General features: G+C 42.1%; 1 protein-coding gene across 3 annotated transcripts in view; it reads right to left on the reverse strand.

Moving 5' to 3' along the window:
* Positions 1 to 14,508, reverse strand: part of KNL1 (kinetochore scaffold 1) — a 51,425-nt gene that overhangs the window by 34,224 nt on the left and 2,693 nt on the right. For all 3 annotated transcript variants that reach the window (XM_043516589.1, XM_038406688.2, XM_043516590.1), the window contains exons 3-10: positions 11,859 to 11,913; positions 11,382 to 11,421; positions 8,218 to 8,277; positions 5,407 to 5,468; positions 4,854 to 4,903; positions 3,805 to 3,844; positions 2,349 to 2,386; positions 1,951 to 2,003 (exon numbers count right to left, since the gene is read on the reverse strand). In XM_043516589.1, coding sequence (XP_043372524.1) covers positions 1,951 to 2,003; positions 2,349 to 2,386; positions 3,805 to 3,844; positions 4,854 to 4,903; positions 5,407 to 5,468; positions 8,218 to 8,277; positions 11,382 to 11,421; positions 11,859 to 11,893 — 378 coding nt within the window. In that variant the 5' untranslated portion in view covers positions 11,894 to 11,913. The remainder of the gene's footprint in view (positions 1 to 1,950; positions 2,004 to 2,348; positions 2,387 to 3,804; positions 3,845 to 4,853; positions 4,904 to 5,406; positions 5,469 to 8,217; positions 8,278 to 11,381; positions 11,422 to 11,858; positions 11,914 to 14,508) is intronic.

Raw genomic sequence — 14,508 nt, forward strand, 5'->3', positions numbered from 1 at the left:
TTATTTATTTAAAAATACAGACTATCACTTGTATCTGACCTTCTAGGTGAGCAGTAAATAGACACAGCTTTAGCTAAAAATGAAAGCTTGCACACCTTCAAGGAAAGAGACAGGGCTCCATAATTACAGCATAATGCTATGTAACATTTTAGAGTAAGTTTACTTCAGAACTTTACAGCAATATATAAACTTCTGATGTGTTGGATCTATCTTGCTTAGATTATAGCTGGATCACTGATCCTTATTCATAAAGTTGGGTCACTTATGGATCAAAAATGTTCCATTTTTCTTTCCAGTCACATGTTGTGGCCTAATCCTTTCTTCTTGGCTGCAATCAAAAGCCCTCCCTTGTTGCTGGCATATGTATGCTCATATAAGCAATGGGATCTGGAAGTTATACAATTCTTTTTCCCCACAACCAAGAGGAGAATGAAGAAAAGATTTAGACAGGCTTAACTAATCTAACGTAGGGAAAGAAAATTGAACAATAATGATCCACAATTGACCAGGGCCCTCATTTTATAAAGCGTAGATCAGGGGAAAATATTCTATACACACTTTATTTAAAGTACAATTCTTTTATGCAATACAAGCAATATGCTTGAAGAAGCATGACCTGTTTGGGCTTTTCTAAAACGATCAGAAGCCTAGGCTTTAACTTGACCAGTTTAGCATGTGTTAAGGCAAAGGTCTCAAACACATGGCCCACGGAGTTATTTCCTGCGGGCCGCCATAAGCAGCCAAGCTCCCCTCACCCCCTGCCCCGCTCCTCCTCTTACCTCCCAGGGCTTCCCGCCACCATACAGCTGTTTGGCAGCACTTAGGACTTTCCAAGACGGACTTTCCAAGGGGAGGAGCAGGGACGCAGCGGGCTCAGGGGAGGAGACGGAGAAGAGGCAGGGCCAGGATTTGGGGAAGGGTTCGAATAGGGGCAGAGACTTTTGGGAAGGGGTTGGAATGGGGATGGGGAAGGGGTTGGACGAGGTGGGGCCTCATGGAAGGGGTTGAGTGGGGACAGGGCCAGGAGCGGGGGGGGGGGAGAAGAGGGCTTTTGTATCTTTGTATAAAAAGGTGTCAGTGACGCGGCCCTCGGGCCAATGTACTAGTCCTCATGTGGCCCGTGGTGATTTGAGTTTGAGATCCCTGTGTTAAGGTATACACTGCCTTGTCTACACTAGACTTTAGAACATTTTAGTTAGCTTATATTAGATAACGCATCTTTAAATCCTAGACTAGAAAAAGACAAAGGGCATTGCAACAGCAGCAAGTATCTTGGCAAATGCCTGCCTGGAAAAAAAAGAAGCATGAGCATGTTCCACAACACTGGATTACATCCTCCCAGGATGCATGAGTGAAATGTAACACACAAACTCAATGATTTACATGACCATGATTACAAAAAGATTAGCTGCAAGGTTGGGTTTTTCACTGCCTGAGTCAGTAGGAAAAACTACAGAGATATGCTCAAACACCAACTGTTTACTATCTTTCTGGAACGTTGCAGTGGCCACAGGGATAATGGGCTAATGTATCTATTCTTACCTCCATCTTCAAAGGAATATCACTAGATGAGAAAAGCATGGGTGAGCCCTCCCAGCTATGAAAAGGCAGTTGGCACAAAACTCTCTTCTGCATACCCTGAGATCACAACTAGAAATAATGGAGAAGCTCTCCCTAATGCTGAAATTAGCAAACTACTTTAAAGTAGAAGTCTGCAATATCACAGTATGATATTCATCAGATTGGGGGGGAAATACTTGGAAGAAAGTGTGAACATTTTTCTCTTCAAGAGAATTATGAACAAAGATCCTGTTTGTTCAGTAACTCATGAAAATACAACTTAAAATGTAAATCTTTGTTGGTTAGGCCTCTTACTTCCTACACAAATGAATGCAATAGATTTTTGGACCCAAATATTCTCAGCATGAAAGAGTGAACGTATTCACATACCTCAGTCTGCTGCACCGGTGTCTGGATTGGGGCATGAAGCAAAGTGTCCATCCCTTTTAAGAGAAAAAAGTACTGCATCCATTGAGTTAGGGATCATAGGAAATGGGGATCTGTGAACTCACTCTACACGCATCAGTAACTGAGTGTGCATTGAACACAAATACAGCCGACTAAGACAAATATACCCTGAAATAAGTTTTCATCAGTCTCTTGTGAGAATGTAGCTGAGGTCCTACAGCAGGATGCTTGCCAAGCAGTTATGGGGCAAAAACCCCAGTTACACAACAGTTCTCTTCATTAACAGACAGATTGTTCCAGGACTGCTCACATTCTTTATTGCAATAAGTAGTTTTGGACAAAAGTAACTTGTTAATAAAGAAATCTATTTTCAAACTTACCAGTAATCTCGCACTGAATAGTTTCAGGCCCTTCATTTCTAAAAAAAAGTAGTTTTACATAAACAGTTTACTAAAAGATTTCAAAACACAGAGCTCTCATTTCGGTAATATAGCAAGAAGTGAGCATTAGGCTTGGAACAGTGTTCTGGTATTGAACAGCAGGTAACAGATGCTATGAGGAGATCTGTAAGATACAAAGTTGCAGTCCAATAACACTGAAGGGAGTCCTTAACCCAAGAAATTATTGCAACATTACATGTAAAGAAGATACTGCCCGTCCCATATATTTTGCATACTGGTGAATTATTACTTGCCACTGAGGAAGAGAGAAGGGCTAAATTAATTCCTTATTCTAAACCCAGACCTTTTGCTTTAAGTTATCCCCTTCTGCTCCCAATGGGCTACAAGGCAGTTTGAGTTCAATCTTCTGTAAACTAAAAGGCTCCAGTAATTCCATCTAAGGGAAAGGGGAGTATCAGGTAAACACCTTGTTCTGCTCTCAGTGTGACTTCTGATGCCCTCTCCTTTTGGTGTCCTTTACTGCTCTTTCAGGACTGATAGACTTTAGCACGATGAAGGAAAAATATGGGGGGTGGGAGAGAAGTGGGAAGAGGGTTGGTTTAAAGCATGTTAGTACCTAGACAGGGCTTGACTCCTTTAAAAATGTTAGCTGTTCATGGCCAACCCTAAGCTCCTCCCTCACCAACTAAAATGTTTTAAAGGCATCATACTCTACATTCATGAGGTGCATCAATATGTTTTAAACTCTTTAATCAAAATCACACTAATTTTTTTTAAACACCACCATTCCCCCTCATTTAGACAAGGCCTTAGTGCACAGATTCCATGGGCTTGTCTTCATTATGAAAAGAGGTATATTTTTAGCATGAATTAGTAGGGTTCACTTCAAAGAGCTAACATGTTCAAAATATTTTTATCTAGTATAGAATGATACAAACTATCTTTCCTGTCCCATTAATTGGTTTTTGAAGTGCAAATACCACCACTGTGGTGCCTCAATGCTGCATAGGGAGTGGAAGTCTTTGAAACATGCAGGTCTTATTTCTGTTCATCCTTTAAAAATCTTTGGGAAAAATCTAGGCTTTGTTATTTTCCAAAGACTTCCACTCCCTTCATAGAACTAAGCATCACTAGCAGCAGAAAGCTTGAAGAAGAACCTGTTCTAGATTCTTTGGGAGCTGTGACTAGTGGTAAATACCATGATCCATACAGCCTTATTATTCTGAGTGGCTGAACTGAACATGTGCTTTCTTCAAGATTATTGTTTCCATAACCAAGCTAAACCCCCTAAACTAATTTTTAAATTAAGAGTATGCCATGCTTAATTTTGTTTGAGAGAAACATTAATTTTGATAGTTGTGTCATGTAAGGAATTTCCCACCCACCCCAGAGCATAACTCTTAAGGTGTGCAAAAAAGCAGTTTTCCAAACTTACTGGTTAAATAGGAGTTGATTCCTTATATTTTCTGCTCTCTCTAAAAATAAAATGAGAATATAAATATTAAATCAACAAAAGGAGAAGTGACATCAAGACATTCAGAGATAGGAATTAACTGCAGGAAAAAGGTTCTACTCTTTCTGACTTTTGATGTGCCCTCTCACAGTCAGAAAACCAGAGGAACAGAACAGCTTGACATTCTGTTAACTCTTTTCAGGTACTTGCTACACAAACTTTTGGGAGCTGGGAATAGATAGAAGGATATTCTGCTGGGTCTGTAGAAATTGAATGCTAAATACACCTCTACTCTGATATAACGCGGTCCTCGGGAGCCAAAAAATCTTACCGCGTTATATTGAACTTGCTTTGGCCTCAAGCATTTAAATTATTAATAGTCACTTCCTGCCCCCTGACCCATCCAACCCCCCCCGCTCCTTGACTGCCCCGACCCCTATCCACACCCGCCCCCTGACAGGCCCCCCGGGACTCCCACACCCTATCCAACACCCCCGTTCCCCGTCACCCGACCGCCCCGCCCTCGGAACCTCTGAACCATCCAACCCCCTGCTCCTTGTCCCCTGACCGCCCCCCAAAACCCTCTGCCCCTTATCCTACCCCTCGGCCCCGGCCCAGCACCCTTAACATGCTGCTCAGAGCAGCATGTCAGAGCCAGACACACTCACGCGCTGATCCGCCGGAGCGCACAGCCCCACCCCCCAGAGCATTGCTTTACAGTGTTATATCTGAATTCGTGTTATATTGGGTCACGTTATATCGGGGTAGAGGTGTATATAGAATAGGAACGTTTATTTTGATCCATCAAAAGTTTCCTCTTAGTTACATGATCTACAGATCTGTTAACTAATGGGCTCTCAGCCTGCATGCAGCTACGTAGGCTGAATCAGACCTGTCAGTCACTGACAGTTGGCCCCCCTACCCTATCAGTGACTGACAGGTCTAATTCTGCTTATGTAGCTGCATGCATGCTGAAAAACCACTGGCCAACAGATCTGTAGACCTTGTAATTGAAAAAGAAAAATTTTTACCTGTATTTTCTGGCTCTGCCACATTAGTTTGAAGATCTGTCTGGAAAACCCTGAAACAAAGAACAGAACAGACATTTTACAGGCTACACAAAATTATCTCTACTGGAGCAAAGGATGTTCTGTTTAAAACCAAGTAAAAAAAATCAGTTTTGATTTCAGTCCTTCTCTGTATTGTATGTTCTACAAAATACCTGAACACAAGTGCTCAGAAAGACAAGAACTTACCTCCAACTTCCCATGGGAAATTATCTTTATTAGACTTAAAATGAAAGCCACAAAGTGAATTAATGACACAACCAAAACATTCTAGTTATAAAATCTTCCCTTTTGCCTTCTTTTCGAGACAGGCAAAAGAATAGGTTAAGGAGCTCTTCAAATTCCTGAGGTCTCTGACTTTCTATTTTCTCCTGTCACCAATAATATTCAGTTCCTTCACTTGAATTCTCATGCATTTATGCAGACCTATCAGTTTCACTGGCCACCAGCTCACTGCCTGGAATGTACATTTATACATAAACAATCTGTAGATCAGCAAGCTTCAGATTAAACTTACTTTATGGTATCTGCAAAGCTGACACGGCGAGAGTTCTTCCGACGCTTCTCAGTGTCATAATCCTAAAGATAGAGAGAGGACACAACAATATGATTTACAGGTGACTGTTAATCTTATTCCATATAAACCAGCAAACCATTCCTTGGAGATGATGGGCGCACAATAAATGGAATGCATTTACTATCATCTTTAACAGCTCATCAGAGCACAAAAACTGGAGTTCATATATAATCCACAAAGTTATGTAGTAGAGAACCAATTAGACATAAGGATGCAGCCCTTAAAATACATCTTCTGCACTAACTGTTCTCCATGCTAATGTGACATGTCTGATACACAGTTTCAGATTTCAATATAGCCAAGCATAGTTTATCTAGAAGAACAGTAATTCCATCTGCAGCTTTTCTCAGACTTCCCTTTCCCTAACCTACAGATCCCCTAGAGCAAGCAGCTATTGTGGAGTCTTCCTCTCAAAAATCAGTCATCTCTCAGGCACAGTAAGTAGAGCACTACTGACAAGCAGTGTCTCTCATACTGCCTGACACACTAGAAAATGCATATGGTGCCGAGCAAGAAATTTACAGAATTGCTCTCAGTTCTGCCAAGAAGGATGGGAAGAAAAAGATTCATCCTCACTACTGTGAGGAGAGATGTGTCAAAGAATCACAAAATAACCACAGCACAGTGTCTTGCAATAGCACTGTTTGTATTGCATCACTATGATGACACTCACAAGGTAAACAGTGCAATGGAATGTTAGGACTCAGATTCATAGATACTAAGGTCAGAAGGGAGCATTCTGATCATCTAGTCTGACTTCCTGCACAACACAGGCCACAGAATCTCACCCACCCACTCCTATGAAAAACCTCACCTATGTCTGTGCTATTGAAGTCCTCAAATCATGGTTTAAAGACTTCAAGGAGCAGATAATCCTCTCTCAAGCGATCCATGCCCCATGCTACAGAGGAAGGCGGAAAACCTCCAGGGCCTCTTCCAATCAGCCCTGGAGGAAAATTCCTTCCCGACCCCAAATATGGCAATCAGCTAAACCCTGAGCATGTGGGCAAGATTCACCAGCCAGATACTACAGAAAATTCTTTCCTGGGTAACTCAGATCCCACCCATCTAATATCCCATCTATGGCTCTCTGACTCCATTCACAGATCCAGCGGCTCTGAATCTCAGCAAGGTTGAGCATCACTTATTTAAGGAAATATACAGAAGACTTACATGACAGGGTCCAAATTAAATACCTGAAACAAGACTAATTCCATGGAATTCTTCTAAATGCATTTCAAAAATCATAAACAATGCCAGTAACGTGATCAATTGTGGGTGAAGTCAAACTGCTAAGAAATGATGGAGTTACATTGATCAACATCTCTTAACAAAAACCTTGATAGTTTAAGGAGACATCTGCTGTTGGGAAGATCCCTTACCTGGTGGATTGTGAGCTGTTCTTCACACTTGAACCAGATTTGGCATATGTAGTGTATGTAAGTATCTCAGGCCTTATTTGCATATACTGTTGGAAAACATCCACCTTTTGTTCACTTACAGTAACATATGCTGAGTGACATTCATTAAGACTCATTGTGATTGCTCTTGCCACTGAGTAAATATGAAGATAAACAGCCTAATCAATAGTGCCTCTGTGCCTTGCCCTTTTTCATTTGCAGACCTCTACAAAATTTCAAATGGAGGCAAGTACCCCCTTTGGAAATCTTAGACAGTCTGTGGACTCCCATAGGCTCATGGACCACAGGTTGAAAACCACTGTTCTATGGTAACAACAACCTTTTGCAGACCTCTTAGACGTAGTCTGAAGACCCCCAGAGTCCTCGGACCACAAGTTGAAAACCCTACTCTCATGATACAGGACAGACTGTGGGGGCAGACAGGAGTATTTTGAATAGAGGAGTTGAAGAAAAACGGCCAAGATAGTGATTAAGTAAATAGACCATAAAAGAAAGACACAGAAATTAACTAACCACATTCAAAAGCTCAAAGGTCAACTATCAGCATCCCGTATATCTTTCTTGTACTCCTCAGTGAAAAATGGGACAAGCAAACAATTGAAAATTTAGATTCTTTGATCAATGAAAACCACATGTACACAGCAAACTCTTTCTGGTGAGTAAGTTAAATTTTCCACATCCATATTTATCATAGTGTAATGAACAGCAAAGTCCATGTATATCTTCGAGCACAGATTTAAAGGAGTGTATTACAAACTGGCAGAGCAGCTGGGACTACATCCACATATACTATGGGGTGGCAGACATTTACTTGAACTAAATCATGTACTAAAAGTTACTCTGTATAAAATGAAAATATTAATGTTTGTTAACCTTTACCTTAAATAGAGAGTTTGCTGCCTAGTTTTTAACAAGTTAATTTTAGCTTTTCATATGTAAAATCATTTTAACTGCTACAATAGTCTATAAACATTAATCAGCCTTAAAACTCAGTCTTATGGACTGTAACAAAAGCAAGTAATATCTACTAATTTGTTAATCATTGCTCTCTTCCCTCTCCTTTTACTTTAAGTAAGTTTGCTTTTATTAAGTAAAACATAAAAAATAAAAAACTGACTGGAATAAACACTTTAGTTAGCCTACAAAATATTGGATAAATGTTACAGGAAGTCCACAGAATTTTACCAACTGAAGCATTCATATTCTTGAGCAGTTGTAACAAGAGTTTCTACATGTGCAGCCATGCCAGTGAGGTGATTCAATCGATGACATTTGTTCAGAACAGATTGCAGTTGTTAAACATATTGACAAGTAAAGGGTTAATCCCTACCTGAGTGAATTCATTCCCACTCCCAAGGTCCTTGAGAGGACTCCGCGGAGCTTTTAAAATCTAAAAAGAAATATTTATAATAGTTGAGAAGATGATTTCTGCAGCTTCAACAATTGGCCTCCTACAAAAGATCAGGCACTCAGGAAAGCTAGCAAATGAGTAACATGTTCCACCCCCCAATCTGAAGCAAATACTCACCAGCAACCACACACCACACAACAGAACCACTAACCCAGGAACCTATCCTTGCAACAAAGCCCGTTGCCAACTCTGTCCACATATCTATTCAGGGGATACCATCATAGGGCCTAATCACATCAGCCACACTATCAGAGGCTCGTTCACCTGCGCATCTACCAATGTGATATATGCCATCATGTGCCAGCAATGCCCCTCTGCCATGTACATTGGCCAAACTGGACAGTCTCTACGTAAAAGAATGAATGGACACAAATCAGACATCAAGAATTATAATATTCAAAAACCAGTTGGAGAACACTTCAATCTCTCTGGTCACTCGATCACAGACCTAAGAGTGGCTATACTTCAACAAAAAAGCTTCAAAAACAGACTCCAACGAGAGACTGCTGAATTGGAATTAATTTGCAAACTGGATACAATTAACTTAGGCTTGAATAGAGACTGGGAATGGATGAGTCATTACACAAAGTAAAACTATTTCCCCATGGTATTTCTCCCCCCCACCCCACCCCTCACTGTTCCTCTGATATTCTTGTTAACTGCTGGAATTAGCCTACCTGCTTGTCACCATGGAAGGTTTTCCTCCTTTCCCCCCCCTGCTGTGGGTGATGGCTTATCTTAAGTGATCACTCTCCTTACAGTGTGTATGATAAACCCATTGTTTCATGTTCTCTGTGTGTGTGTATATAAATCTCTCCTCTGTTTTTTCCACCAAATGCATCCGATGAAGTGAGCTGTAGCTCACGAAAGCTTATGCTCTAATAAATTTGTTAGTCTCTAAGGTGCCACAAGTACTCCTTTTCTTTTTGCGAATACAGACTAACACGGCTGCTACTCTGAAACATGTTCCAATACAGACTCTCTCTCTCCTCTACGATGATCAGAATGCTAATCAAGCACACACTTTGCTGCTGCTTCCTGATTTCTAGAACTTCACCTACCACAAATGACAGTTTTATATGAAGATTTCCAAAAAGCAAGACAGTACAAAACTCTATCTGAGAAAAGTAGTGCGCAGAATTGGGACATTAGAAAATGGATGAGACAGTAAGGTTAATTTGGTATTGCACATTGGTGCAGAAGAGAAGATTTTTTTTTTTTTTTTAAAGAGATGTTAATGTCCAAAGGAAGATAAGAGTGCCGCAACTCTTAAAACCTCTTAGGAATTTTTAAAGCAATCATGCAAGATACACATCTTAGGCAAAGAGCTCACTCTGAGTTTCTGAGCATATGTCTCATTTCACTGTTTTAAGCCCTTCTAATTCTTCGATTAGACAATAAGGTACATAAGGCTGTCTCTTTCCAGTAATGAGTTCTTTCACTTTTGTCAGAAAGATACTAAACAAGCCCACATGTTTTTTTTTAAATTATAAACTTTTCCACGGAAACCATGTCAAACTGTGTTACGTCATTTTGTTAACAGCAATGCTTCCATCCTCTTTCATGACGCAACTAAATAGTTGTCCGATCTACCAGTATATCCATCGAGCAGCTATTTCAATATGCTGTGGAGAATGGTGAGGACATATCTACACTACAAAATTAAGTCGACATAAATTAACTCAACAAACAGCCACCAGAATAATTACACCTCTACCCCGATATAACGCGGTCCTCGGGAGACAAAAAAAAACTCACTGCATTATAGGTGAGACCACATTATGTTGAACTTGCTTTGGCCCCCCCCCCCGTTCCTTGTTCCCTGACCGCCCCCTCCAGAGATCCCCATCCCTAATCATCCCCAGGACCCCACCCAACCCCCCTGCTCCGTCCCCTGACTGCTCCAACCCCTATCCACACACCCGTGCGACAGGAAGCAGAGCGCCGCAGCTGGGAGCTGGCAGAGCGGAGCAGGCTGGGGCCGGGCTGCTCCGCTCCCGCCGCTGCCGGTGAGTGTGTGTGGGGGGATCCCTTCCCCCAAACGCCCTCCCCCGAGAGACAGGGCTGGGGCTGGGGCAAGGGAAGCAGAGCAGGCTGCTCCCAGCCCCCTGCTAATTCCCTGGGCCACTCTGGAACTACGGGGTCCCCAAAAGTGCCCCCCACAGCTCCTGCCTCCCAGAACCTGTGGGGGGGAGCCCCCGAGATCTTTTGCCCCTTATCCAACCCCTCTGCCCCGGTCCAGCCCAGCACCCTTAACACGCTGCTCAGAGCAGCATGTCAGAGCTTTACCACATTGTATGCGAACCCGCATTATATTGGGTCTCATTATATCGGGGTAGAGATGTAATTTGATTTTTAATGTCCACACTATGCTCCTTCTGTCGGTGGCGCGCATCCTCATCAGGAGCACTTGCATGGATTTAACTGACAATGTGGGGCACTGACAGCCTGAGCCCCGCCACCTGAGCTCAGACTCTCCCCCCCATCCTCCCCAAATCCCTCACCGTGAGGCAGACGAAGCTCTGGCTGTCCTTTCATACACACACATCCCCAGATCCCTCACCAGGAGCTGGCGGCAGCTCTCCTTCCCCTCTTACTCCTCCTTGGGAGGCAACCCCAGTTAAGGCTCTCCTCCCCACCTACCCTCAAATCATCATTGGGCAGTGGAGGTGAGGTTCCAGCTCTCCTCCCCACCACCCGCAATTCCTCACTGGGAGGGCAGCAGTGGGCTCTGGCTGTCAGCCCCTGGTGGCAGAGGGTGATGTAAGCAACACAGTGTCTACAAGGACACTGCATTGACTTCACTACATCAACTTAAGCACTATGCGTTCGCAGAAGTGGAGTTAGTAAATTACTGTACTGGGCGACTTACATCGGCAGGAGCGACATTTTAATTTAGACGCTTACTGAGTAAGTTCACTATAAAAGCAACTAGATCGACCATCAGAAAGAGATGGATAGGCAAACCCACTTGACTTATTCTTTTTTGACTCTGAGGATTTTCCATATGCTAGGGAGAAAAGCAGGCTTATCTATACCAGCTTCCACTACTGATAAATGATCTTATTCAAAGTCACACTCACCGAGGAAAGCCTTTGTCTTCTGATGCATTCTGTATGATCACTGAGAGAAAAGAAAAGAGGAACTGTTAGTGTGTAAACCCACACAAAGGATGTTGTTCTTCAATTACACTATCTTTAGCAACAAGTTTCTAAAATGGGCAGGATTTCATTATTTTTATGTTTAGAAAATAATTCAGTCCAAGCCCTCTTGGCACAGCGGATCCCAATGCTAGAAAGCAGAAAAGAAATTCTGGAAAATATAGTGCTGCCGCCCCCCCCAATGAGACCTCAAACAACCTACTGCTATGAAATATTTGTAGAACTTTCCCTTATTGTAACAACGAAGCTCCCGCTGTCCTTTGGGTTTAATGGAGATGTTAGCGTCTCTAGGGACAGCTGCTGTGTGTAGGGTCAAGGACAGGAAATAATCAATCTTTATCCACTAAAACAAAACAATGTTTGGCACCTTAAAATTCTCAGTTGGAAGCTTCAACTTACTTTTCCTCATTTGATTCTGAATAAATCCTGTCCATTTCTGAAGGGCAAGCTTTTCCTGTAACGAACACACAACATTTAAATCCAAAAAAACAGCTAAGAGTCAAAGCAATAGGGAAATCACATTAAGCCATGATACTCAACCACTGCCACACCCGGGTCATTAAAGTGGTGCAGGATAACAATCACTATTGTTAAGGTTGTATCATGACATCTATTTAAAGGTGGAGCTAAGTCCTCTAAAATCAACATGCTTAGTTGAATTTCTTTGAAGTTTGGTGTGCCTCAGGAAGGTGCAGGGTAGGGTTAAAGCTCCAAAATTGGAATAATTTAAGCCAGGAGTCACAGAAGAGATGAAAAGTTTCTAGGTTTTGGGGTTTTTTTGCCCAGAGCTACAGGTCAAACTATTGATGCAATGTCCATCAAAATGGTCTCAATCTGTCAAGTTTTATCCAAGGTATTGTATTGCACTCACTAAATCTTTAAGGGACCCAAATTGAGAATGGTATTTAAGAAAATGTCCGTTTACACTGTGCATGTGCCAATACTGGAAAACAGCTAGAGTTCAATTCCTGACATTACAAATGCTTTAAACTTGACTTTGTAAGTGCTCTAGAATCCAAATTGTAACTGATTGCTTTGAAATTTGGTGTGCCTCAAGGGAGGACAGGGTAACATTAGTGATCCAAATTTGAGGTCATTTGACCCAGGATTTCCCAAATTAAAGCTCCCATCTCCAAATGGTTTTCTTTTGCTGCCTTGTTAAAACTGAGAGGTACTAATAAAAACATAAGAGTTGCCATACCAGGTCAGACCAATGGTCCATCTAGCCCAGTATCCAGCATCCAACAGTGGCTAATACTAGAGTTTCAAGGGGGATGTACAGAACAGGGAAATTTTGGAGAGATCCACCCCGACTTCTTCTCTCTTCACTCCAGGCATGGGGCTACATCCCTGACCATCTTGGCTAACAGCTATTTATGCACCTATATCCTCCATGAAAGTATCTAGTTGGTTTTTTCCACCCAGTTATGTTTTTGGACATCACAACATCCCATATCAATGAGTTCCATAGGTTATTTGTGCATTGTGTGAAAAAAAGTATTTCCTCTTGCTTGTAGTAAACCTACTGCCTATTAATTTCATCAAGGGACCCCTGTTTTTTGTATTTTGGGAAAGGGTATATAACATTTCTCTATTCACTTTTTCTACATCATTCATGATTTTATAGACCTTTATCATATCTCCCCTCAATTATCACGTTTCTAAGCTGAACAGCTCTAATTTTTTTTCAGTCTCTCCTCATATGAAAGCCATTCTATACCCCTGATCATCTTTGTTGCCCTTCTCTGAACATTTTCCAGTTCCACCACATTTTTTTTTGAGATAAAGTGACCAGAACTCGGGACAGTATTCAAGGTGTGGGCATACCGTGGATTTATATAGTGGCACTGTACTTTGTCTTATTTTCTATCCCTTTCCTAATAGTTCCTAATAGTTCCATTCTATTCAACATTTTGACCACTGATGCACATTGAGCTTAAGTTTTCAGAGAACTATCCACCCTGACTCCAAGATCTCCTTCTTGAGTGGAAACAACCAATTTAGACCCCCATCATTATATTTGTGTAGTTGGAATTATTTTTTCCAATGACTGCATAAATGACAGACCTCTTAATGACCATGAGCCCACCCTTCAATTAACGGAACTAAGGAGAAGTAAATCATAAGTCCCCACCTAAGAGAAAAGGAGTTTGAGACTGAGCGGCTGGAAGTTGCTGCAATTTGTGAATCACGGGTGGCAGTTTCATTTTGGAGGGACTGTAATCACAGTATTTTGCGGAGGGCGGAAATAAGACAAATGACTATTTCTTGGGAGGGAAAGGGAAAGATATTAGGGGACAAAGGAGTGGGGGAATAAGAGGTTGGGGTTTGGAGCTTCAGCAAGGAGAGGGGTCTTACGGGGAGGGGGATAAATAGGGTTGAATACTAGGGAAGGCAAGAGTTTGTAGGCTCAGATGAGGAAGGTATAGCACCTCCAGCTCTTCCAGTGCACCCCTATACTCTGCACCCCACAACTCTGCCAGTATACTCCAACTACGCTGCTCCCCCAGCTGCCCATGCACCCCAACCAGCCTAAATCCCAACTCTCCTGCATCCCAGCTCTGCCAGTCCTCGCCAACCTCCTGCATTGCCAATTCCCCCCAGTCCCCTGCACCTCAGACCTCTGCCAGTGTGCTAGCTCAAGCAGAGGTAGCACAGGTACATCTACATGAACTAGGAATCACATCTTCAAGGTCAAATGCAGAAGTACTGTTACTCGCAGGATACCATTTCAACCTATACTTTAACGTAACCATCATTAAAACATTAGAATTCTCTCCTATTCCACCTCACTGCTGACAATATCCTTTATTATAAAGACCCTATGCCTTACTACTGACATTCTACTACATTCTGCTACTATACAATTCTGCATAGAAATAATGCATACTGCATCCTGAAGGCATACATGCACCTCTTCTCTTTTTTTACACTGGAGGGTGAAAAACAGATTACCTCATCTCACAATCACAGCTGTCTCACACCTCAAAGTAATACACAGATCTTGTGCACAGACCTCGACCAAGCAGAATTAACTAATACCTCCACT

This window comes from Dermochelys coriacea, chromosome 6 (assembly GCF_009764565.3).
Source record: "Dermochelys coriacea isolate rDerCor1 chromosome 6, rDerCor1.pri.v4, whole genome shotgun sequence".
Lineage (NCBI taxonomy): Eukaryota > Metazoa > Chordata > Testudines > Dermochelyidae > Dermochelys > Dermochelys coriacea.